Source organism: Pleurodeles waltl, chromosome 4_2 (assembly GCF_031143425.1).
Source record: "Pleurodeles waltl isolate 20211129_DDA chromosome 4_2, aPleWal1.hap1.20221129, whole genome shotgun sequence".
Lineage (NCBI taxonomy): Eukaryota > Metazoa > Chordata > Amphibia > Caudata > Salamandridae > Pleurodeles > Pleurodeles waltl.
This window is the reverse complement of record NC_090443.1, coordinates 419737684-419762896: the sequence shown is the minus strand read 5'-3', so window position 1 is coordinate 419762896 and position 25213 is coordinate 419737684. Positions and strand designations below refer to the sequence as shown.

The window sequence follows — 25213 nt, the reverse complement described above, 5'->3', positions numbered from 1 at the left end:
GTGGCTCGTGGCCCACCCATCCTCCCATGTCCGTGGCCCACCTGCCCTCACCTGTCCGTGGCTCTTGTCCCAACCCCCCCTCCCATATCCGTGGCTCTTGACCCGCCCACCCTCCCATATCCGTGACTCTTGACCCGCCCACCCTCCCATATCCGTGGCTCTTGACCCACCCGCCCTCCCGTATCGCGTGCCTCTTGTCCCACCCGCCCTCCCGTATCGTGTGCCTCTTGTCCCACCCGCCCTCCCATATCGTCTGCCTCTTGTCCCGCCCGCCCTCCCGTATCGCGTGCCTCTTGCCCCGCCCGCCCATATCCGTGCCTCTTGCCCCGCCCGCCCTCCCATATCAGTGCCTCTTGCCCCGCCCGCCCTCCCATATCAATGCCTCTTGCCCCGCCCGCCCTCCCATATCGCGTGCCTCTTGCTCCGCCCGCCCTCCCATATCAGTGCCTCTTGCCCCGCCCGCCCTCCCATATCCGTGCCTCTTGCCCCACCTGCCCCCTCCCATATTGCGTGCCTCTTGACCCACCCGCCCTCCCGTATCGCGTGCCTCTTGACCCACCCGCCCTCTCGTATCGCGTGCCACTTGACCCACCCGCCCTCCCGTATCGCATGCCTCTTGTCCCACCCGCCCTCCCATATCCCGAGCCTCTTGCCCCACCCGCCCTCCCATATCCACCCTCCCATATCGCGTGCCTCTTGTCCCCACCTGCCCTCCCATATCGCGTGCCTCTTGCCCCACCCGCCCTCCCATATCGGGTGCCTCTTTCCCCACCCGCCCTCCCATATCGCGTGCCTCTTTCCCCACCCGCCCTCCCATATCGCGTGCCTCTTGCCCCACCCGCCCTCCCATATCGCGTGCCTCTTGCCCCACCCGCCCTCCCATATCGCGTGCCTCTTGCCCCACCCGCCCTCCCATATCGCGTGCCTCTTGTCCCACCCGCCCTCCCATATCGCGTGCCTCTTGTCCCACCCGCCCTCCCATATCGCGTGCCTCTTGTCCCACCCGCACTCCCATATCGCGTGCCTCTTGCCCCACCTGCCCGCCCATATCGCGAGCCTCTTGCCCCACCCACCCTCCCATATCGCGAGCCTCTTGCTCCACCCACCCTCCAATATCCGCCCTCCCATATCGCGTGCCTCTTGCCCCACCTCCCTCCCATATCCACCCTCCCATATCGCGTGCCTCTTGTCCCACCCGCCCTCCCATATCGCGTGCCTCTTGTCCCACCCGCCCTCCCATATCGCGTGCCTCTTGCCCCACCCGCCCTCCCTTATCGCGTGCCTCTTGCCCCACCCGCCCTCCCATATCGCATGCCTCTTGCCCCACCCGCCCTCCCATATCGCGTGCCTCTTGCCCCACCCGCCCTCCCTTATCAGTGCCTCTTGCACCACCCGTCCACCTATGTCCGTGGCTCGTGGCCCACCCGCCCTGCCATGTCCGTGGCTCGTGGCCCACCTGCCCTCACATGTCCGTGGCTCTTGTCCCAACCCCCCTCCCATATCCATGGCTCTTGACCCGCTCGCCCTCCCATAACCGTGGCCCTTGACCCGCCCGCCCTCCCATATCAGTGGCTCTTGACCCGCCCGCCCTCCCATATCCGTGGCTCTTGACCCGCCCGCCCTCCCATATCCGTGGCTCTTGTCCCGCCCGCCCTCCCATATCCGTGGCTCTTGTCCCAACCGCCCTCCCGTATCGCGTGCCTCTTGCCCCACCCGCCCTCCCGTATCGCGTGCCTCTTGCCCCACCAGCCCTCCCGTATCGCTTGCCTCTTGCCCCACCCGCCCTTCCATATCGCGTGCCTCTTGCCCCACCCGCACTCCCATATCGCGAGCCTCTTGCCCCACCCGCCCTCCCATATTGCGAGCCTCTTGCACCACCGCCTTCCCATATCTGCCCTCCCATATCGCGTGCCTCTTGCCCCACCCGCCCTCCCTTATCAGTGCCTCTTGCACCACCCGTCCACCTATATCCGTGACTCGTGGCCCACCTGCCCTCCCATGTCTGTGGCTCGTGGCCCACCCGTCTTCCCATGTCTGTGGCTCGTGGCCCACCCATCCTCCCATGTCCGTGGCCCACCTGCCCTCACATGTCCGTGGCTCTTGTCCCAACCCCCCCTCCCATATCCGTGGCTCTTGACCCGCCCACCCTCCCATATCCGTGGCTCTTGACCCGCCCACCCTCCCATATCCGTGGCTCTTGACCCGCCCACCCTCCCATATCCGTGGCTCTTGACCCGCCCACCCTCCCATATCCGTGGCTCTTGACCCGCCCGCCCTCCCATATCCTTGGCTCTTGACCCGCCCGCCCTCCCATATCCGTGGCTCTTGACCCGCCTCCCCTCCCATATCCGTGGCTCTTGTCCCGCCCTCCCATATCCGTGGCTCTTGTCCCGCCCGCCCTCCCATATCCGTGGCTCTTGTCCCGCCTGCCCTCCCATATCCGTGGCTCTTGTCCCACCCGCCATCCCATTTCCGTGGCTCTTGTCCCGCCCGCCCTTCCTTTTCCGTGGCTCTTGTCCCGCCCGCCCTCCCTTTTCCGTGGCTCTTGTCCCGCCCGCCCTCCCTTTTCCGTGGCTCTTGTCCCGCACGCCCTCCCATATCCGTGCCTCTTGCCCTACCCGCCCTCCCATATCCGTGCCTCTTGCCCCACCCGCCCTCCCATATCCGTGCCTCTTGCCCCACCCGCCCTCCCATATCCGTGCCTCTTGCCCCACCCGCCCTCCCATATCCGTGCCTCTTGCCCCACCCGCCCTCCCATATCCGTGCCTCTTGCCCCGCCGGCCCTCCCATATCCGTGCCTCTTGCCCCGCCCGCCCTCCCATATCCGTGCCTCTTGCCCCACCCACCCTCCCATATATGTGCCTCTTGCCATACCCACCCTCCCATATCCGTGCCTCTTGATCCACCCACCCTCCCATATCCGTGCCTCTTGACCCACCCGCCCTCCCGTATCGCGTGCCTCTTGACCCACCCGCCCTCCCGTATCGCGTGCCTCTTGACCCACCCGCCCTCCCGTATCGCGTGCCTCTTGACCCACCTGCATGGCGTGCCACTTGACCCACCCGCCCTCCTGTATCGCGTGCCCCTTGTCCCACCCGCCCTCCCATATCGCGAGCCTCTTGCCCCAACCGCCCTCCCATATCGCGAGCCTCTTGCCCCACCCGCCCTCCCATATCCGCCCTCCCATATCGCGTGCCTCTTGTCCCCACCTGCCCTCCCATATCGCGTGCCTCTTGTCCCCACCTGCCCTCCCATATCGCGTGCCTCTTGTCCCCACCTGCCCTCCCATATCGCGTGCCTCTTGCCCCACCCGCCCTCCCATATTGCGTGCCTCTTGCCCCACCGCCCTCCCATATCGCGTGCCTCTTGCCCCCACCCGCCCTCCCATATCGCGTGCCTCTTGCCCCCACCCGCCCTCCCATATCGCGTGCCTCTTGCCCCCACCCGCCCTCCCATATCGCGTGCCTCTTGCCCCACCCGCCCTCCCATATCGCGTGCCTCTTGCCCCACCCGCCCTCCCATATCGCGTGCCTCTTGCCCCACCCGCCCTCCCATATCGGGTGCCTCTTGCCCCACCCGCCCTCCCATATTGCGTGCCTCTTGCCCCACCCGCCCTCCCATATCGCGTGCCTCTTGCCCCACCCGCCCTCCCATATCGCGTGCCTCTTGTCCCACCCGCCCTCCCATATCGCGTGCCTCTTGCCCCACCCGCCCTCCCATATCGCGTGCCTCTTGCCCCACCCGCCCTCCCATATCGCGTGCCTCTTGTCCCACCCGCCCTCCCATATCGCGTGCCTCTTGTCCCACCCGCCCTCCCATATCGCGTGCCTCTTGCCCCACCTGCCCTCCCATATCGCGTGCCTCTTGCCCCACCCGCCCTCCCATATCGCGTGCCTCTTGCCCCACCCGCCCTCCCATATCGCGAGCCTCTTGCCCCACCCGCCCTCCCATATCCGCCCTCCCATATCGCGTGCCTCTTGCCCCACCCGCCCTCCCATATCGCGTGCCTCTTGCCCCACCCGCCCTCCCATATCGCGTGCCTCTTGCCCCACCCGCCCTCCCATATCGCGTGCCTCTTGCCCCACCCGCCCTCCCATATCGCGTGCCTCTTGCCCCACCCGCCCTCCCATATCGCGCGCCTCTTGCCCCACCCGCCCTCCCATATCGCGAGCCTCTTGCCCCACCCGCCCTCCCATATCGCGAGCCTCTTGCCCCACCCGCCCTCCCATATCGCGAGCCTCTTGCCCCACCCGCCCTCCCATATCGCGAGCCTCTTGCCCCACCCGCCCTCCCATATCGCGAGCCTCTTGCTCCACCCGCCCTCCCATATCGCGAGCCTCTTGCTCCACCCACCCTACCATATCGCGAGCCTCTTGTGCCCACCCACCCTCCCATATCGCGAGCCTCTTGCCCCACCCGCCCTCCCATATCGACCCTCCCATATCGCGTGCCTCTTGCCCCACCGCCCTCCCATATCGACCCTCCCATATCGACCCTCCCATATCGCGTGCCTCTTGCCCCACCGCCCTCCCATATCGACCCTCCCATATCGCGTGCCTCTTGACCCACCCGCCCTCCCATATCGACCCTTCCATATCGCGTGCCTCTTGCCCCACCGCCCTCCCATATCCGCCCTCCCATATCGCGTGCCTCTTGCCCCACCCGCCCTCCCATATCGCGTGCCTCTTGCCCCACCCGCCCTCCCATATCGCGTGCCTCTTGCCCCACCCGCCCTCCCATATCGCGTGCCTCTTGCCCCACCCGCCCTCCCTTATCAGTGCCTCTTGCACCACCCATCCACCTATATCCGTGGCTTGTGGCCCACCCGCCCTGCCATGTCCGTGGCTCGTGGCCCACCTGCCCTCACATGTCCGTGGCTCTTGTCCCAACCCCCCCTCCCATACCCGTGGCCCTTGACCCGCCCGCCCTCCCATATCCGTGGCTCTTGACCCACCCACCCTCCCATACCCGTGGCTCTTGTCCCACCCACCCTCCCATATCCGTGGCTCTTGTCCCGCCTGCCCTCCCATATCCGTGGCTCTTGTCCTGCCCGCCCTCCCTTTTCCGTGGCTCTTGTCCCACCCGCCCTCCCATATCGCGAGCCTCTTGCCCCACCCGCCCTCCCATATCTGCCCTCCCATATCGCGTGCCTCTTGCCCCACCGCCCTCCCATATCGCTTGCCTCTTGCTCCACCCGCCCTCCCTTATCAGTGCCTCTTGCACCACCCGTCCAACTATATCCGTGACTCGTGGCCCACCTGCCCTCCCATGTCCGTGGCTCGTGGCCCACCAGTCTTCCCATGTCTGTGGCTCGTGGCCCACCCATCCTCCCATGTCCGTGGCCCACCTGCCCTCACATGTCCGTGGCTCTTGTCCCAACCCCCCTCCCATATCCGTGGCTCTTGACCCGCCCACCCTCCCATATCCGTGGCTCTTGACCCGCCCACCCTCCCATATCCGTGGCTCTTGACCCACCCGCCCTCCCGTATCGCGTGCCTCTTGTCCCACCCGCCCTCCCGTATTGTGTGCCTCTTGTCCCACCCGCCCTCCCATATCGTCTGCCTCTTGTCCCGCCCGCCATCCCGTATCGTGTGCCTCTTGCCCCGCCCGCCCATATCAGTGCCTCTTGCCCCGCCCGCCCTCCCATATCAGTGCCTCTTGCCCCGCCCGCCCTCCCATATCAATGCCTCTTGCCCCGCCCGCCCTCCCATATCGCGTGCCTCTTGCTCCGCCCGCCCTCCCATATCGCGTGCCTCTTGCTCCGCCCGCCCTCCCATATCCGTGCCTCTTGCCCCACCTGCCCCCTCCCATATCCGTGCCTCTTGACCCACCCGCCCTCCCGTATCGCGTGCCTCTTGACCCACCCGCCCTCCCGTATCGCATGCCTCTTGTCCCACCCGCCCTCCCATATCCCGAGCCTCTTGCCCCACCCGCCCTCCCATATCCACCCTCCCATATCGAGTGCCTCTTGTCCCAACCGCCCTCCCATATCGCGTGCCTCTTGTCCCCACCTGCCCTCCCATATCGCGTGCCTCTTGCCCCACCCGCCCTCCCATATCGGGTGCCTCTTTCCCCACCCGCCCTCCCATATCGCGTGCCTCTTGCCCCACCCGCCCTCCCATATCGCGTGCCTCTTGCCCCACCCGCCCTCCCATATCGCGTGCCTCTTGTCCCACCCGCCCTCCCATATCGCGTGCCTCTTGTCCCACCCGCCCTCCCATATCGCGTGCCTCTTGTCCCACCCGCACTCCCATATCGCGTGCCTCTTGCCCCACCTGCCCTCCCATATCGCGAGCCTCTTGCCCCACCCACCCTCCCATATCGCGAGCCTCTTGCTCCACCCACCCTCCAATATCCGCCCTCCCATATCGCGTGCCTCTTGCCCCACCGCCCTCCCATATCCACCCTCCCATATCGCGTGCCTCTTGTCCCACCCGCCCTCCCATATCGCGTGCCTCTTGTCCCACCCGCCCTCCCATATCGCGTGCCTCTTGCCCCACCCGCCCTCCCTTATCGCGTGCCTCTTGCCCCACCCGCCCTCCCATATCGCATGCCTCTTGCCCCACCCGCCCTCCCATATCGCGTGCCTCTTGCCCCACCCGCCCTCCCTTATCAGTGCCTCTTGCACCACCCGTCCACCTATATCCGTGGCCCACCCGCCCTGCCATGTCCATGGCTCGTGGCCCACCTGCCCTCACATGTCCGTGGCTCTTGTCCCAACCCCCCCTCCCATATCCATGGCTCTTGACCCGCTCGCCCTCCCATAACCGTGGCCCTTGACCCGCCCGCCCTCCCATATCAGTGGCTCTTGACCCGCCCGCCCTCCCATATCTGTGGCTCTTGACCCGCCCGCCCTCCCATATCCGTGGCTCTTGTCCCGCCCGCCCTCCCATATCCGTGGCTCTTGTCCCGCCCGGCCTCCCATATCCGTGCCTCTTGCCCCGCCCGCCCTCCCGTATCGCGTGCCTCTTGCCCCACCCGCCCTCCCGTATCGCGTGCCTCTTGCCCCACCCGCCCTCCCGTATCGCGTGCCTCTTGCCCCACCAGCCCTCCCGTATCGCTTGCCTCTTGCCCCACCCGCCCTTCCATATCGCGTGCCTCTTGCCCCACCCGCACTCCCATATCGCGAGCCTCTGGCCCCACCCGCCCTCCCATATTGCGAGCCTCTTGCACCACCGTCTTCCCATATCTGCCCTCCCATATCGCGTGCCTCTTGCCCCACCGCTCTCCCATATCGCGTACCTCTTGCCCCACCCGCCCTCCCTTATCAGTGCCTCTTGCACCACCCGTCCACCTATATCCGTGACTCGTGGCCCACCTGCCCTCCCATGTCTGTGGCTCGTGGCCCACCCGTCTTCCCATGTCTGTGGCTCGTGGCCCACCCATCCTCCCATGTCCGTGGCCCACCTGCCCTCACATGTCCGTGGCTCTTGTCCCAACCCCCCCTCCCATATCCGTGGCTCTTGACCCGCCCACCCTCCCATATCCGTGGCTCTTGACCCGCCCACCCTCCCATATCCGTGGCTCTTGACCCGCCCACCCTCCCATATCCGTGGCTCTTGACCCGCCCACCCTCCCATATCCGTGGCTCTTGACCCGCCCACCCTCCCATATCCGTGGCTCTTGACCCGCCCGCCCTCCCATATCCGTGGCTCTTGACCCGCCCGCCCTCCCATATCCTTGGCTCTTGACCCGCCCGCCCTCCCATATCCGTGGCTCTTGACCCGCCTCCCCTCCCATATCCGTGGCTCTTGTCCCGCCCGCCCTCCCATATCCGTGGCTCTTGTCCCGCCCGCCCTCCCATATCCGTGGCTCTTGTCCCGCCTGCCCTCCCATATCCGTGGCTCTTGTCCCGCCCGCCATCCCATTTCCGTGGCTCTTGTCCCGCCCGCCCTTCCTTTTCCGTGGCTCTTGTCCCGCCCGCCCTCCCTTTTCCGTGGCTCTTGTCCCGCCCGCCCTCCCTTTTCCGTGGCTCTTGTCCCGCCCGCCCTCCCTTTTCCGTGGCTCTTGTCCCGCCCGCCCTCCCTTTTCCGTGGCTCTTGTCCCGCACGCCCTCCCATATCCGTGCCTCTTGCCCCACCCGCCCTCCCATATCCGTGCCTCTTGCCCCACCCGCCCTCCCATATCCGTGCCTCTTGCCCCACCCGCCCTCCCATATCCGTGCCTCTTGCCCCACCCGCCCTCCCATATCCGTGCCTCTTGCCCCACCCGCCCTCCCATATCCGTGCCTCTTGCCCCGCCGGCCCTCCCATATCCGTGCCTCTTGCCCCGCCCGCCCTCCCATATCCGTGCCTCTTGCCCCACCCACCCTCCCATATATGTGCCTCTTGCCATACCCACCCTCCCATATCCGTGCCTCTTGATCCACCCACCCTCCCATATCCGTGCCTCTTGACCCACCCGCCCTCCCGTATCGCGTGCCTCTTGACCCACCTGCATGGCGTGCCACTTGACCCACCCGCCCTCCTGTATCGCGTGCCCCTTGTCCCACCCGCCCTCCCATATCGCGAGCCTCTTGCCCCAACCGCCCTCCCATATCGCGAGCCTCTTGAGCCACCCGCCCTCCCATATCCGCCCTCCCATATCGCGTGCCTCTTGTCCCCACCTGCCCTCCCATATCGCGTGCCTCTTGTCCCCACCTGCCCTCCCATATCGCGTGCCTCTTGTCCCCACCCGCCCTCCCATATCGCGTGCCTCTTGCCCCACCCGCCCTCCCATATTGCGTGCCTCTTGCCCCACCGCCCTCCCATATCGCGTGCCTCTTGCCCCCACCCGCCCTCCCATATCGCGTGCCTCTTGCCCCACCCGCCCTCCCATATCGCGTGCCTCTTGCCCCACCCGCCCTCCCATATCGCGTGCCTCTTGCCCCACCCGCCCTCCCATATCGCGTGCCTCTTGCCCCACCCGCCCTCCCATATCGCGTGCCTCTTGCCCCACCCGCCCTCCCATATCGCGTGCCTCTTGCCCCACCCGCCCTCCCATATCGCGAGCCTCTTGCCCCACCCGCCCTCCCATATCGCGAGCCTCTTGCCCCACCCGCCCTCCCATATCGCGAGTCTCTTGCCCCACCCGCCCTCCCATATCGCGAGTCTCTTGCCCCACCCGCCCTCCCATATCGCGAGTCTCTTGCCCCACCCGCCTTCCCATATCCGCCCTTCCATATCACGTGCCTCTTGCCCCACCGCCCTCCCATATCCGCCCTCCCATATCGCGTGCCTCTTGTCCCACCCGCCCTCCCATATCGCGTGCCTCTTGTCCCACCCGCCCTCCCATATCGCGTGCCTCTTGTCCCACCCGCCCTCCCATATCGCGTGCCTCTTGTCCCACCCGCCCTCCCATATCGCATGCCTCTTGCCCCACCCGCCCTCCCATATCGCGAGCCTCTTGCCCCACCCGCCCTCCCATATCGCGAGCATCTTGCCCCACCCGCCCTCCCATATCGCGAGCATCTTGCCCCACCCGCCCTCCCATATCGCGAGCATCTTGCCCCACCCGCCCTCCCATATCGCGAGCATCTTGCCCCACCCGCCCTCCCATATCCGCCCTCCCATATCGCGTGCCTCTTGCCCCACCGCCCTCCCATATCCGCCCTCCCATATCGCGTGCCTCTTGCCCCACCCGCCCTCCCTTATCAGTGCCTCTTGCACCACCCGTCCACCTATATCCGTGGCTCGTGGCCCACCCGCCCTGCCATGTCCGTGGCTCGTGGCCCACCCGCCCTGCCATGTCCGTGGCTCGTGGCCCAACTGCCCTCACATGTCCATGGCTCTTGTCCCAACCCCCCCTCCCATATCCGTGGCTCTTGACCCGCCGTCCCATATCCGTGGCTCTTGACCCGCCCGCCCTCCCATATCCGTGGCTCTTGACCCACCCACCCTCCCATATCCGTGGCTCTTGACCCGCCCGCCCTCCCATATCCGTGGCTCTTGTCCCGCCCGCCCTCCCTTTTCCGTGGCTCTTGTCCCGCCCGCCCTCCCATATCCGTGGCTCTTGTCCCGCCCGCCCTCCCATATCCGTGGCTCTTGTCCCGCCCGCCCTCCCATATCCGTGGCTCTTGTCCCGCCCGCCCTCCCATATCAGTGGCTCTTGCCCTGCCCGCCCTTCCCCGTCCGTGTGGCTCTCGACCTGCCCACCCTCCCTCGTCCGTGTTTCCCACACCGCCCACCCTCCCTCGTTGGTGTCTCTTGCCCCGCCCACCCTCCCTCGTCTGTCTCTTGCCCCGCCCGCCCACCCACCCTTGTCTCTCTTGCCCCGCCCACCCTCTCTCGTTCATGTCTCTTTCCCCTTCTACCCTCCCTCGTGTCTTTTTATCCTTCCACCCTCCCTTGTTTGTGTCTCTTCCCCTTCCACCCTCCCTCCTTTGTGTCTCTTTCCCCTTCCACCCTCCCTCATTTGTGTCTTCCCCTTCCACCCTCCCTTGTTTGTGTCTTCCCCTTCCACCCTCCCTAGTTGTGTCTCTTTCCCCTTCCACCCTCCCTCGTTTGTGTCTCTTTCCCCTTCCATCGTTCATGGCTCTTGCCCCGCCCGCCCTCCCTCATCTGTGTCTCTTGCCCCACCCTCCTGCATCCATGTCACTTGCCCCTGCCTCCTGTTGCATGACTGTTACTTTTTCCCTCCCTCCCTCCTCGGTGTTGCTTGCCCTGCCTGCCCTCCTTCCTCTGTGTCGCTTGCCTCACCCTCCCTTGCTTTTTCCATGTCGCTTGGCCAACACTAGCATTACTTTTTTCTGTCACTTTGCCTCCCCCTTCCTCCCTTCATCCGTGTCGCTTGGCATATCCATCCTCCCTTGTCTGTGTTGCTGGGCCCCCGCCCTGCCCTTCTCCATCCATGTTGCTTACCCCCTGCACTCCTTCGCTTGTCCATGTCACTAGCCTTCACCCTCCCTCCCCCTTCTGAGTTGCTTGCCCCCCACCCTCCATCCCCGTCTGTTGCTTGCCTCGACCCTCCCTACCTGTTGGTTCCTTGAACCCACCCTCCCTCCCAGTCTGTTGCTTGCCACCCACCCTACACCCCCGTCTGTTGCTTGACACCCCTACCTCCCCGTCTGTGTTGCTTGCCCCCACTCTCCCTGCCTCATCCATGTCGCTTGCCCCTGCCCTCTACCCATCTGGTTGCTTGCCACCGATCACCTGGAGGACCAAAGGGGTCCATGTCTCATGTCCTCCACCATCCCTGCTTTGTCTGTGTCATTTGCACCTGCCTGCCTTCCTTGATCTGTGTCCCTTGCCCTGGCCCTCCCTCATCTGTGTTGTTTGTATCTGTGTTGCTGCTTACCTCACTACCTTCTGCCCTCATTGTCCATCAGCTTGACTCTTTTCCCCCTTCCATTGTTGGTGTGCTTGCTCCTAGCCCCTCCCTTCCACTCCCTGTTGTCTGTTTTGCACACTAACTCCTCCTCTCTCCCTCTGTGTTGCTTTCCGCACCCAATTCCTCCTCCTTCCTTTGTGTTGCATTCCATCCTGTGATAAAGAAAAAAAAAAGTGCTGTGATGCGCCAATGCTTACTCCATCATTGCACTTTTTCACACGTCCTCTGTTGTCCTTGGTGCCCCCATATTGACTCCTATCCCACTAGCAATAAAAAAATTAAGCACTAGGGCGTGGCCAGCGCTGGCTTGTACCATAGCAATTTTTTTTTTAAATAGCCTTGCTGCACTTTAGCTGCGTTGCTGTACAGCTTGGATTAAATACATTGAAAAAGTCAAAAGCTCTCTCGTAGATTAGGCCTATTGGCTGTGCCAATGCTTGTTATATATTGTTCCTGATAAACTCTGCATCCCACCACCAGGACTCTACTCCATTGAAATGACTTGTACTTAGCATGAAGGGTAGGTTTAAGGGTAGAATAAGGGATAGAGTTATGATTAAGGTTAGATTTAGGGCTTGATTTAGAATTTGGCGGAGGGGGTTACTTAGTCACAATTTTCCTGTGCACTGTATTACAATCCCATAATAGCCTATGGAGATTGTGCTACGGCGGACAGGACATCCGTCACGTTTGTGACTGAGTAACCTGTAGGAAAGTAGCCTCTTTCTAGCTTGGTTACCCCCAGTTTTTGCCTGTTTGTCAGTGTGTTTGATTGTGTTCCCTGGGATCCTGCCAACCATGACCCCAGTAATTATGCTCTCTCCTGTAAATTTTGGTAACTGTACATTTTTCTTCCCACATTTGGCATACTGGTTCCCCCATGTGTGTCCCTAGTATATGGTACCCAGGATGTTGAGGTACCAGGGGATCCCTATGGGCTGCAGAAGTTATTCTGCCACCCATAGGGAGCCCGTGCAAAGTGTTCTGCAGGCCTACCATTGCAGTCTGCGTGAAACGGGTGCATGCACCTGTTTTCACTACAGGTCACTGCACCAGGTCACTGTATGTCACCCCTATGGTAGGCCCTCTCAGCTCAGAGGGCAGGGTGCAGGTACCTGTGCAGGTACCTGTGTGTGAGGGCACCCCTGCACTAGCAGAGGTGCCCCTGCGAACTCCAGCTCCATTTTCCTGGACTTTGTGAGTTCAGGACGCCATTTTACTTGTGTACTGGACATAGATCACTACCTGTGTCCAGCTACATAATGGTAACTCCGAACCTGGCCATGTTTGGTATCAAACATGTCAGAATTATACCCCAATACTGTTGCAAGTATTGGAAGTATGATTCCATGCACTCTGTGGGCTCTTTAGAGGGCCCTCAGCATTGCTATCATTAGTCTTACAGGGTTTTCCCGGCAGCCCAAGCTGCTGCCACCCCTCAGGCAGGTTTCTGCCCTCCTGCTGCTTGATCTGATCAGGAAGGCGTAACAAAGGATTTCATTGGGAGAGGGAGGAAATACCTCTCCCTTTGGAAATAGGTCGGACTAGCTTGGGAGGGGTAGCCTTCCCAAGCAACTGGTATGCTTTGAAGGGCACATTTTATGCCCTCCGTGCATAAACCAGTGCACACCGATTCAGGGACTCCCCCACCCCCCCCAGTCCCTGCTCTGGTGCGAAACTGGACAATGGAAAGGAGAGTGACCACTCCCCTGTCCTTCACCACCCCAGGGGTGGTGCCCAGAGCTCCTCCATAGGGTCCCTGGGTTCTTCCATCTTGAATCCAAGGTTGACAGAGACCATCTGATTGGCCAGGCCATGCAGTGACGTCCGAGTCCCCTCCTGATAGGTGGTCACCTGGCTAGGTGACCAATCCCCCCTTCAGGGCTATTTAGGGTCTCTCTCTTTCGTGGGTCCTCAGATTCGATGTTCAAGACTCCTGCAGGACTCCTCTGCAATGTTTACTTTGACTTCTGACCACTGGAACTGCAAATGGACATCACAGGAACCTATAATCTGAAGCTACAAAGATGACTCTGCTCTGCAACATTGTTTCTCCGGTTCCTTCCAGCAACTGTAACATTTCCCCAACTATGCACCCTCTGAGGGTGGCAAGTCTTCAGTCTTAACCAAGAAGCAAGAAGGAATCTCCCTTAAAGTGAGGGAGTCACTCCCTGCATCTGCAGGCACCTACTGCAACGACGACCGGCTGCGTGGATCTCCTCTCATCCTGAGCTGCGTGGATCCTGCATCACGGGTTGTGGTCTGATGTAGTCCTGTTGGCCCTCTCTGCCAGCTGTCCAACTTTGGTGGAAGTAAGCTTTTGCCTTCCCACACAGGACAGTACCCCCGTGCACCATGTCTCTTACCGCTGCCAAGGCTTGTTTGCATCTCTTCCAAGGGATCTTCAGGCAATGTGAAGCTCCAGCTCTCAGAACCCCTTCCTGTGACGCACAGCCCTCTGCGTGGTTCTCCTGCTACGTGGGATCCCTTTCTGTAGTGCTGCATGTGCTCCTTCTTAGACGTCTGTGTCCTTTGGGGTGCTACCTCTGCTCCTGTGGGCTCTCTGTGTCACCGAGGGCCCCCCTCTGACTCACCCTCCTGGGTTGAGTCCTCCTGGGCCTTGCTGGTACCCGGCAGCTCCACTTTTTCACTGACCATGAATTTGCCTTTGCCAAGGCTTGTTGGTGGAATTCCTGCACCGACACCCGCCTGCAATCTTCATTCCAGCGTGGGACATCTTCTGCATCCCTCAGGAACTCTTCTCCAGCTGCAGGACTGCAGTGCTGAGCTGATCTTCATCACCGTTGACCAACTCCTGCAAGTACAGCTGGGTGAGTAGTAGCTCCTATGCCTCCTGAACTCCACTGTGACTCTTAGACTTGGTCCCCTCTCTCCACAGGCCATCCTCTCTAGGAATCCACAGCTGGTTTCTTGCAGTCTTGTCTGGGTGTCTTCTTTTCTTCTTTTCCTTCCTTTTGGGTGGTTTGGGGACATTTCAGTGATTTACTCCTGCTTTCCTGGTCGCTGGGGGTACTGTGTTACTTACTTTTGTGGTTTTGTAGTACTTCCAGCTCCCCTCTACACATTCCACTTACCTAGGTTGGCGTTCAATGTTCGCATTCCATTTTGTTAGTATATGGTTTGGACTCCCACTAGGGTAACTATTGTCTAACTGTATTTGCACGGTTTTCTAACCTTTTCTATGCCTATTGCTGTTTACTAGTGTATATAATTAGTGTATTACTTACTGCCTATTGGAGGGTTGCCCTGCTAGTATTTTGTGATATCGTGTGGCCATAAATAAAGTACCTTTATTTTTGTACAACTGAGTGTTTTCTTTCGTGTGTGTAAGTGCTGTGTGACTACAGTGGTTTTGCATGAGCTTTGCATGTCTCCAAGATAAGCCTTGGCTGCTCATCAACAGCTACCTCTAGAGAGCCTGGCTTCTAGACACTGCCTACACTTCTCTAATAGGGGATACCTAGACCTGGCATAAGGTTTAAGTACCTCAGGTACCCATTGCCAAACCTTGAATCAGGCCCTTAGTGTTACAGTTACGTTTTAGGGGTTAAGCTTAGAGTTTGGTGTAGTCCATGTGAAGAGCAGGGTTAAAGTTAATGGTTGAGTTTACCTATAGTCTTGTTTTAGGGTTCAACTTTAGGCTTACCATTAGTACAATTAATGCAGTGATTTATGGTTTGGTGTGCCAGCAGCTGTGATCAGATTGCCGAATCAAGGGTTTTTCACACCACTATTTTTCTTGGCAGCTGCTTTGGGGGAGATGGAAACGCAGAACCTCACAATTTAAGTCCATCTTCAGCATACCTGCCAAGTTGTCAGCTTCCATATGTGTGACATTTCCATGATTTTTGTGTGCTTATTTGTGACATTTCAATTCTTTATGTGCAACACTTTTTCGCTGTCGAAGAAATTGCATCAATGCATTTTAGTCATTTACATGAATTACGCTGTTTTGCTATTGTAGGTGTGTAAAAATAGCCATAAAAGTGATGCAGGTAACCTGACGTGCTTATGCTAGGTCACTACCTATTCACAAGTTCTGCAATTACTTTTCTGGAAATGTTTGTGGGAACAGAATAAACAAAGTGCAAGTCATCTAAATGGAATTTCTCAGTTTAATTTTGAGCCACTAACACTCAAGGTTTGGAAGTAATTTGCCAGCGAGAACAACATTAACTGCAGAATTTTGGTCTTGCAAAGTGGACAGGTCCATGACATTCCTGTTAACAGTTGACAAGTTTAGCAAGTAACGTTTGAGAGAATAATATAAATATTGTAAAAAAAACATTTTGCCATCTATTATTAGGAATAGAATAATAATGGCAATGTGTGTGTTTTAGAGCATCACACCACACTCATGCCATTGAAAGTACTGAAATGAAAAGATGTTACTATTACAAAATTTAATTTTACAGACCTTGAAAGGATATAAGGCTGAGCTGGCCTTATATCTGATTTGAATATGTGAACTTTCAATTCCTGTATATAGCAGCAGACACACTCAACTCACTGACTGGTCCCACCACTTAATTGGAGGATTTTTTTTTTTTTTTTTTACATAAAGTGAAGAAAACTTAAAACTTTATAGGAACAATCACTTTCAGCCTATCGGCTCTTAAGTTTTTTTTATTTCATGAGGGCGAGTTCGTCAACAACTACTGTTTGTTTGCAATCTAGCACTTTAAGTCCTGGGTTTATATTGGACTAAATAGACCAACAAGTGCCAGAATGCAAAGAAAAACCTAGATTGGAATGTATTGACAGTGATGCTTTAGATCAGCTTGAAATGTGTTGTTTATATGCAAAGACTTGGCACAGCAATTGCTTTACTGGTCAAAAGTGGTATAAAAGTGCCTTATAACTGCCTATATAGTGCAGTAGAACTTGACATAATGTGACCGCTTGGCAATGGCAGACATGGTAAACTAAAAATTATTGTGAGTCAAATAAAAACATCCGGAACTCGAGTCTTTTAGAACCAGCCAAGAAAGCATAATTTAAAATACACCCACATGAAACCTGCAGGTCTGTGGGATCCTTCAGACCGACTTGCGGCCAGTGTACTTTTAGAGGCAATAATAGCTCTGAAGCTGGGCTTCAGCTGATTTAAAAGCTATGCTCTGTTGTGAGAATGTGAAGACCGTGGGGGCTGCCCCAACATTTCTCTCCCACCTGGCCCTTGCTTAGACCCCTCTCTGCAGTACACACTCTCACCTAGCAGTCTGGCTGTTGGAATGGGGCACACTTTTGCTGCTTCGGCTTCTGAGCCACACCCCCACTCACGCCTGCCCTCCCCAATTCAGCTGAACTCTAAATCCATTGGCTTTCTAGACTTAAAGACCCGCTGCCTGTGGAAGCTTATTCCATGGAAGCTGCCTGGTGTCGGGTGAAGTATAAAGAGAACCAAGGCGCCTTGAAACCCGGATCCTGTTAAAAAGAGCTATGTGCATTCAGTTCATCATCGTATGTGCAGGAAACTCGTGAACATCAAAAGAGCAGCAGTCCACCCCCTGCGTGTGCAGACGGAATCCAGGTGACAAACCAGTAATTAACTAATCTGACGACTTTTGTAAGTTATGTCCAGCCGGGTCTCGTTTCTGCAGCAATGCTCCATAAGGATTAAAGAGACGGTACCTTCTATGCATTAAAATAACTGCTCAATAAGGAGCAAGTACTAACTGAACATCTCTTCCCCAACAGCCAGAGAGTGCGGCTTGCAACGGGCGCTAACGCTCACAGAACATGCCATCAGCTGAGACACTCCTTTGATTTGCGTGATAAACGCCAGACCTTGTGGAGATGCCGATCTTCATTCGAAAAGCGTTAGTGTAACCCGAGATGCGTTATACTTGGCAGGGCTGCTTCCGTGATCATAGACTGAAAGCCTCTTTCCTAAACCCAATGCAAGTGCTTGGCTTATGCTAAAATAAAATTACACGCAAGTAAATATAAATCATTTCCATTTACCTGTGCTCCCAGAAGCAGTGAAAGCCACAGCCTGCAGTCTTTAGGCCAGAGCACCGTTGAGGCTAATGGACAGAAAGAAGGTGGGTGAGCTCTGGCACTTCGTGTTGGAAGAAGAACATGTGCTAATGTTTACTTCGGTGGTCTCATTTGTGCGTTTTCAGTGGTTGAAATAAAACAAAATGGAAGTGCGAGTACCCTATACCAGACTACCGGCTTATTTCTGAGAAGTGTGTAATACTCTCCAGTTAATAATATTGCACCAGAAGTGCAGGTATTCTCCCTCTGATTTAAAAAAAATGTGCAGGTATCCAATACGGCCTGAAAGTGGAATTGAAATGGAATTGGTTAAATTGATTCAACAGACTAGAAAGGTCAAGAAAAATGTGTACATTTCCTCCAAGTAAATCAGTACTTCCATACCAAAAAGTGATATGAACATCAGCCAGTGAGACTCCTGTGGCTTTTATAATTCGAGGGGCGACTCTTCAGGTCTTATTAATGTTTTTTCCTCCAAGAAGCTGACTAATAATGAGAATATAAATCTTGTGATAAATTGCAACACTGTTATGAAACTAAGATTCGGTAAAAAACAAGCTATAAATCTGTTTAGAACATGCTACCTGTCTGGTCTGTCCATGAATTGCCGACGTCTGTGACGCAGTATTTATTGGTGGTACCGGCATCAAAACCTACACTTTACTGCAATTTAATGTCATTTGCTCGTATGCAGCTCATTCACAGGGTTTATTTTGCCTAGGTCGTCGGTTTATACCGCTTGTGTGGCTCGGCTGCTGTGAAGAAGGAGCTGCGCGATGCTTTTGAAAAGGACAGTAGTGCAGTGACGTTGTCTGAGGACCTGTACCCGGACATCAATGTCGTCACAGGTGAGTCCGTCACCAGGCCTAAAATATGCGCAAGCAGATCCTGTTATGGGGTTTGAATTTAAACAATTAAATTAATGTCCTGCTAAAACAATATCTTGTCCAGAAGATGGAACGATTTAAGCAGTAGTTACTGTGAGCCGGTGGTTTCCGGTGCGGGGTACCGGCACTTATTTTTATGCCTCAGACATTTACTGTGAGCAAAAGACATACAGGGAAGGCGAAGGAAGAAAAAAACATCATAAAGGTAGGAAGCAGAAGCTGCAAGAGTGAGCTGAAGGGGAAGGGAGTGGCTGTAAACAGATTAAAGAGAACAGAGAAAGCTTTAGGATTACGCTGCCTCAGTATTCGGTGTCGCATTGCAGCAGCCGTATGTTTTAAATGAGCGCTTTGGGCACGGCACGTTTTTATGTACAAATTAAGCACTGGATTCAAATACCATCTTTGCTCCAGGCGTCAAATGTTATCATTAAGCCCTAGAAGTCGATGACTATTTACGTCAGTGCAGGTTCCAGTTCAGAGTAGAAAACTGCCAAATCTACTACAGAGAGCAGATTAAAAGTGGTTACTCGGAAAGTTATATTTCTGTAGCCCAGTGTCTTACAGCCGTTGGCCCCATACTTGCAAATTAATGAATGACAATATGGATGTCTGACGTCTGATTTCCACAGGCATCCTGAAGGACTATCTGCGTGAGCTTCCCACCCCACTCATCACGAAGACCCTTTATGAAGTGGTGCTGCAAGCCATGTCGAGGCGTCCACCTAAGGGAAGAGGGCTGGATCAAGAGGTGTGGCTCCTGGAGGAGACGGTTGGGCTGCTGAACTGCCTGCCAGAGATTGAGAGGGTAAGATTGGGCCTTGGGCTGAGTCTGTTGCAGTCCTGCTGGAACAATTTTCAGACTGGGGGTACTGGCTTTGATGTACATCACTGAAGTCATAGAGATTGTGAAAAGTCCAAGCATCACACAGAAAACAACAATAGCAAATGAGCCACTTCGTTCAGCAGGAGAGTGCTAAGTGTGTGTTATGTAGTTGGTGATGCACTTTGGAGTACACTGCTGCAAATAGATTATTAAAGCATGGTGTGATAGCAGGCTATCAATCACAGGCAGCCCAATTTCCATTTAATTTGCCAAAAAAATGTGCACAGACATGCAATTTTCCTGATAAAACTATGTGGGGGCACAAACGATAGATAAGGATTCCAGCGAATATTTATCAATTTTGCATCACCAAGTAGTGTACTGATTTGTTTTTATTGTATAAAAATGTTTTTTTCTATCACTCTTCAGAGTTACAAAGAAGTGTTTAATTTGTGCTTTCCTAACAGCTGAAATATTCTTACTTATTTCAACAGTCCATTGTCGGGCATTTAAATTCGGCTGTGTGTAAGAAAAAACATTGACATCCAACAGCCTTTCCTTTCACACTCCGTTTATGCAGGACTGACGTATAGTTCACTTTTCAGAATCTTCTTACTTTGTGAAAGAAAAGAAAGAAAAGTAAACAGCAAAAATATTAAGCAGCGGTTGGTCAGAAGACATAGCCTAAACGTGACCTCTGTCTTTGTAGGCCCAGCCTACACTTTCACTTTGTGAAAGAAAAGAAAGAAAAGTAAACAGCAAAAATATTAAGCAGCAATTGGCCAGAAGACATAGCTTAAATGTGACCTCTGTCTTTGCAAGTGACAAGATAAAAACAAAACCTAAATGCATATTTTGTGCTCATTCACCTTCTGAACTACAGTATGGTTATTTTGGCAGACCCTCAGCTACCCTCAAGCCCCCCTCTTGGTTGCTTGGCAGTTCCTGCTTGAGGCAGCAGAGGACACAATGGTACACATGCTGGTGTGTCCTGGATTAGTGTTCATTGTATGTTTTTTAAATCTCAGACCTTGTCTTTTCCCGTGTGTCTCCCTTCATCAGTTGGTGCTCCCCCTTCCTTTTTTTTAAGGCAAGCCTCCAACAGCGCATGCGCTGTTGCTTGTGAGACATTGTTTACTATTAGAAGCTTGGAATCTGGCCATTGCTTACAGTTTGTTAGCTTCAATGTCACTCTATTTTGCTGCCTCCAAATTGACCAGCGCAGGCCAATTGCCCCTTAAATTTCTTTCTGTGGCGCATGGGCCAAGCACAGATTGATCTTAATTGGTGCCCCGTTCTCTGTGTTGCTGCCCATATCTGGTGATCCCTCTCTCCTACACCCACCCTCCCTTTGTGCTTCCTCCCCACAACAAACAAAACAAGCATTTACAATGCAACGGGTCTCGCGTTTGCTCATGTTCGAGCTGATCGCGTTGTAAACTCCTAACCCGACTTTTCACCTATCGGGTAAAAGTGCATTTATGTACATAACCCGAAAAAGTGAAATCAACTATGTAAAGCGCTCGACTTCTGCCAAGCGAGATCGCGATCGTAAATTTGAGAAAAAGAAGTCCACAAGCCCGATGGAAAACAGCGAGCCTCGCATGTTTTCTGTACTTGGTCGCTGTGCTCGAGGAGGGCTAGAAAAGGCGTGACCTATGCGTGCCTTCGACTAATGAAAGCAAGCAGATTTTATTAGGCAAGCCCACCAACCAATAAAAAACACTGACGTGAAGTTGACAGGGCTCCGAGCCCTTTTCTAAATACTAAAGTGTCTTGCTGCGATACGTATGCGCGAGCGCATGCAACGCAGGCTCGACCCTAAAAAAAGTACAGCGACTCGGCCAACACTGGAAGTATCATAGCAAGTTTTTAAACATTTAAATTTCAGTCATGCTGTGCTTGGGCAGCACAAATTCTTAGAATGACAATTCGGCAACTGACCCACACCATGCACAGGGTATATAAATAAAGATAAGAGGCAGAGTTTCAAACAGCAGAGACAGTGTGAGCGACTTGAGGTGGTGTCCTGAAGTTCTTCGACGCTGCTGTCTATTGTTTGCTGACAGCAGCTGTGAGGTACAGCCCAGTGTCTGTATAATTTACTGTATGAGCGTGTGGGACAGCAACGCACTGGACTTGTAAGCAGCCAGATGCAAATCTGTTGCGAACTCCTCTCTAGCTTATGCAGATATCTGGGTTGACATGAAAAGCGTTTGGAAGCAAATATCTAAAAGTACCAGGACGACCATAACTGCGATAAAGAAACACACAGGTACAGTTTTGCCGCTCGGCATCCCATCTAACCCAAGAAGCAGTCCGTAATCATTGTAGATTTGCAGATTTGTTTAAGTATTGTCCTGTCTCTAGGTGATTCCTGGCAGGTCCCAGCATATCATCTGGTGGGGTAAATTGGTAGTTGTGTGTTAACTGCTAGCATGGTATCTGTTAACTTTCTTACAAACCTGGTTACTAAAAAACATGAGACATCAGATTTCTATAACAAGAATGTGCTTCTCTTCAAAGTCCTTCCCTTAAAAGTGTCCCGGTCTGGTCATGCGATATCACAGCTATAACCTCCCTTTTCTCAGTTTCTGTACAGGACACCACACTGCACTGTCCCTAGAATTATAGCTCTGCTGTCACTTTCCTTGTGTGACTTTGATTTACACTTCTTAGTTCTCCAATGTGACAGCACAGCTGGCAGTTACCTGATGTTACATCGTTGATCACAGTTTCCTCGAACACATCTTCATGCCATGTTACATTACTGCTGTTGGTTTTCGTATGTGATACCAATGTAAAAATCTTCACTAGGATCACAACTGTTATTGTTCTCATGGAATTATTTTCTTTTTGGATGGCTTCATCACTGCCAGTTGCCTTATGCAGTATCACACTATCAGCCCTCATGTGGATCACAAGTTTAATTTCCCCATGTGGTTCTGGCTTTTTAGTTTCCGTTTTTGACATTACTTGCAAATTTGCCCTGATGTAACGTCACTGATGTCAGCTTCCGTGCCTGAGAGCGCTAATTTTTTAATTGGCTCCCATGACCTCAGCATTGACAGTTGGTTTTCTCAGGTTACATCAACATTTCATAATTTGTTATTTCGTAACTCTGATGCTAGTTTTCTTGTGTGATATCACTGATGTCAGATCGACCATATGACATCACATCTGTCAGTTATTCCATATGCCATTTCTGCTGATAGATCATTGATATGACTTCATTACTTGCTCTTAAATCCTTCATGAGATGTAATCACACTGTTCCATGTTGTGGCACATCCACTCCATTAGAGTACGTGATGTCCTGCTTTCTCAGTTGTGTGCAGCATTCGCTCAGAAACGCCCCACTGCATGTTCCATATTGCTCCCTCTTCCACCCCCAGCTCATAATGATGTGAGCACATCATCCCACTGTCACTTTTTTTCTGCTGATGTTGAACCATATCTGCAAAAAGGCGAGAAATTGACTTTGCCAATGCTTGTTCTGTCTGACTGATTCTTAGCCATTCTCTCTCTTGCCCCTCACTGCTCTCTCCACCTACCAACAGCTCTTTTCTTACCAGCAGTTTCTCCTCACCCTCCTTTCATCCTGTCTCCCTCCTCTGCATCAGCAGCTCTCGTTCTGCCTACTTTTGCATGGGGTATACCTCACTCTTTACTCCTTCTCTTGTTAGGTATGGCCTAAATACATTTTTCGCTTTCTTGCCAGCCTTTTGTTTATCTATACATTTCATTAAAAAGTACATAAATATATAGGGGCTTCCAATCAACCCCAAGCCATTCTAGCCATTGGATGCTTGCACTTTGAGTGACTGAATTTTTCCCTTGCATATGTACAAATGAAACCTAAAAAATAGTTCTCCAAAAATGGAAATTGTTAGATACTTGCACTTCCCAATGACTGAAAGTCCCCTTGTGTGATAGGGTTACTTCAACTGTTCTCATAACCCTCAAGATATGTATTGCACATTACAATGCTCATTCCTTACTATACATTAGCTTTGGTATAATTATTTATGCTACTGAAAATAAGCACGTCATTAGACTAGTCAAGGTGTATATTAAGGTTTTTAAGTTGAAGCCACACCCACCACAGGATTGTGACTGATGTTTCAACCACTTGTATCTCACTTGGGAAAGCCCTCTAGTAACTGCTGGTAGTACCGCATCTCCCCTATTTGAGTGTTGTAAGAGCACTGTCGGTATGCAGAAAACACTCCACTCAAATCAAAGACAAAGCGTAAACCCACCAAAACTTAAACAGCCAACATAAACTAATTGCACTTTTACTTACCAGTGACTTCAAGTTAGTATAAACTATAGGATGTGATCAAAAACCACTTTTAAATCAAGAAATGTATAGAAATTTGTAATGCGGACTCATTGTATGAAACAGCTTTGGCAAATAATTATTCCTATGGAAACCAAGTACAAATCGTTAAAATAGCCAAAGTGTGTATGCAGATTTATATACTAAAGTCACATCCCCTCAGCTTTGTACAGGTTATTTGAAGCAGTTGCCTCTAACTTGAGCTGGTCCTATATTAACACCAAGTGGACCTGTAGCTTCATGAAAATATTTCAGTGATTTTGCAGTTGACTCATGAAGGACACCTAGGAATGATTTATAGAACTGCAGCTTTATGTAAGAATGTCAGTACTTTTGCAATTGACTTATGTAGGACATCTAGCAGTGAGGAGGGGAAATGCTGCTTGATGTAAGAATTTCAATTTTCATTTGACTTCTGTCAGACACCAAGTAATGACTTATGGAGCTGCACCTTCACAAAAGAATACCAATACATTTGCATTTGACTTGAGAGACACCTAGTAACGCTTAGTGGAACTGAAGCTTCATGAAACAAATACAATGCTTTTGCATTCTACTTTTTGATGGGACACCTAATAACTAGTGGAACTGCTGCTTGATGTAAGTTTTTGAAATTTTTCATTTGACCTGTGAAGGACACCTAGTAATGGTTGGTGGAAATGCATTTTCACAAGAGAATATCAATGCATTTGACTTGTGATAGACACCTAGTAACAACTTGTGAAACTGTGGCTTGATGTAAGAATTTCAGTGCTTTTTTGTTTTGACGTACGAAGAACACCTAGTAATGACTTGTGGAACTGCACGTTCATGAATATCAATGCATTTGCATTTGACTTGTGAATGACACCTAGTAATGACTAGTGGAACTGCAGCTTTGTGTACAAATTTCAATGCTTTTGTTTTTATAAATAATCCAGTGGCAGTCGCCACAAGGTAGTTAAAGTTAAGTCAGCTGCTCTATAGGAAACACATTTTTTGGGTTGCTAATAACTTTGGCCCCGTTTGATGAATCTCCACAAAACGTTCTAAGAAAGTGCTACTTTGTGACTAGTTTGTGCATAGAAAGTTTTGTAATGATCCTTCAAGTGGGGGCTGAGGAAAAAAAGGAGAGGATGTGTCCCAAAATGCTAAATCCCTATGCATTTTCGATAGACCTTTTTAAGAATGGCTACATCAAAAACTGTTGAACGGAATTACACCAAAAGTGGCAGGACGCTAGATCTTGGTACACAGGTTGTGCAGGTTGTGCTTTTTGTGGTTTAGTGTACATCAGTTCAGTAGTTTTTGAGATATTAAGGTTAAAAAAAACTAGAGCTATCTGGATGAAGAGTCCCTCATATCCAATTTTAAAAAATAGAGCATTTTGATTAGAACAGGGGGCCTTTTTTCTCTTGGGCCATCTCACTTCAGCGGGAGTGAGCGCTCTGATTGGTTGCCAACAACATGAGAAAAAAGTTGCTGGCAGCCATTATAGGACTTAGGCCCTCATTACAACATTGGCGGTAAATGCCGCTTACTGCCACGGGGACGGACGCCAACATACCGTCGCTGTGGCTACCAGCCGCCAACCGCATTATGACCGTAGACAGAATACTGCCAGAAGGCTGGCAGTACTCCGTCGACGGTCATGGTGGCGGATGGCGGTAAGGTGGCGCTGCTGCCAGCAGCAGCGCCATTCAAAAAAAAAAAACGCTGACCCTATCATGAGCAATGATATGGCCTGGCGTGTTTTGCTGGTGGACGCTGTCAGCAGCGCCGCTTCCCGTCTCCTGCCAGAGGACCCCCTGCAAGCAGGTAAGTAGGGTTCTCCGACAGGAGTGAGTGGGG

At 53.8% G+C, this 25213-nt stretch overlaps 1 protein-coding gene across 1 annotated transcript in view; it reads left to right on the top strand.

Moving 5' to 3' along the window:
- SYDE1 (synapse defective Rho GTPase homolog 1) overlaps positions 1–25213 on the top strand; it is a 142032-nt gene that overhangs the window by 72448 nt on the left and 44371 nt on the right. Inside the window, exons 5-6 of the mRNA XM_069231653.1 lie at positions 18053–18179; positions 18848–19023. Of these exons, the coding sequence (XP_069087754.1) occupies positions 18053–18179; positions 18848–19023 (303 nt within the window). The remainder of the gene's footprint in view (positions 1–18052; positions 18180–18847; positions 19024–25213) is intronic.